Source organism: Emiliania huxleyi (genome assembly GCF_000372725.1).
Source record: "Emiliania huxleyi CCMP1516 chromosome Unknown EMIHUscaffold_1928, whole genome shotgun sequence".
NCBI lineage: Eukaryota > Haptophyta > Isochrysidales > Noelaerhabdaceae > Emiliania > Emiliania huxleyi.
In genome coordinates, this window is record NW_005200661.1 from 3,133 (window position 1) to 4,423 (window position 1,291).

The window sequence follows — 1,291 nt, forward strand, 5'->3', positions numbered from 1 at the left end:
CAACTGTGCACTAGTGCAGAGCGTGTGAGCAGCAGAGGAGCTGCTCTGCCAGGCTTCAGGCGCAAAGAGCTCTGCATGCCACCGAACGAGGCGCTGTCGAGCGAGGTTCGCCGAGCGCGGCGCAGGTTGAGGGACACCGTCACCGACGAGCGCGTTGGACTTTTCACTCCGGACAAAAAACGCGGCACAGCGGACGGTGGGGCGTGCCGCAAACTTAGAGGCGAGGCGCGGGACCGTCTGTGGCGCGAAGTGGGTCGCGTCCCTCGATTTCCGTCAACTCACCCTCCACACCCTCTAGTTGCAGCTCGCACCCGGTTCTAACATGACCCGACGATTCAAAGACGCAAAGTGATCGATTTTCGACATACTTCTTGATTAAGCTGCGGTCGGATCCCCGATGCCGCCACCCAGTTTGGGATGACGGGACGCACACGCCTCCATCGGCATCGCGCATCGGCACACTACCGCAGACTTGCTGACTTGGAAAATGGACAAGTGCGACAAAACAAACTGTGTGAGTGTTAGAGTTGTTTGGTATTGCTAAAAATCTCTCTCAAGTGCGCGCGCCGCAAGGCGAGGAGAAAGTTTGAGCTGGGGCTCCCGTTCTGCGTTCATTCACACTCGTGTCTGCCCCTTTTCTCGGGGCCGCCGCCGCGTCTGCGGCGCGCCGTCGTTTCTAAATCTTTCGCGGAAATCGCGCAAGCGCGCTGTTTTCTTAATGCCCGGAACCACTGTGTTCATGCGCCGCAGTGCGTCTCCAAGTCCAACCGTCCTGTGTAACCGCCAACTTTGCGCGCCCATGATCGATCGACACTCCACCTCCGACTGGGCGGCGCTGGGCTCGCTGCTGGAGTCGCCGCCCGCGCCCAGAACGGTGGCGAGCACCTCGTACGGCTCCGACGCACCGGTCAGCTACTCGGGCCCAACGCCAGGCATGATCGGCGCGCCAAAGCCAAAGGCGCCTCTGCGGCCGCAGCAGGCCGGCTCTCTCTGGGCTAGCAAGCCGAAGGATGCAAAGGCGATCTGGACGGAGGCGGAAGTGGGGGAAGAGGCGGGCGACGCGCACGACCTCGACGACGGCCGGCCGCAGCCCGAGTACGAGATTGTCTTCAAGCAGCGTGTCTCGCCGGAGGACCTCTTCCTCGGTGAGTGAGTAGGGAGGAGTAGTCTCGGCACAGCACACGCTCGGTCGGCCTTGTCTCTAGCGCACGCACGCTCCCTCTTTCTCTGTAGGTATTGACCCGCTGCGGCACGGCGGTGTCGCCTGCTCCGACGAGCTGCTGCTGCGGGG

The 1,291-nt window shown here is 62.4% G+C and overlaps 1 protein-coding gene across 1 annotated transcript; it reads left to right on the forward strand.

Annotated features, from left to right (window-relative positions):
• Nucleotides 1–799: 799 nt before the first annotated feature.
• EMIHUDRAFT_253860 (hypothetical protein) lies at nt 800–1,153 on the forward strand (the record flags this gene model as incomplete). The annotated part of the gene is made up of 1 exon (XM_005782117.1): nt 800–1,153. One exon carries the CDS (start codon nt 800–802, stop codon nt 1,151–1,153), a length of 354 nt encoding a protein of 117 aa, XP_005782174.1.
• Nucleotides 1,154–1,291: the final 138 nt, after the last annotated feature.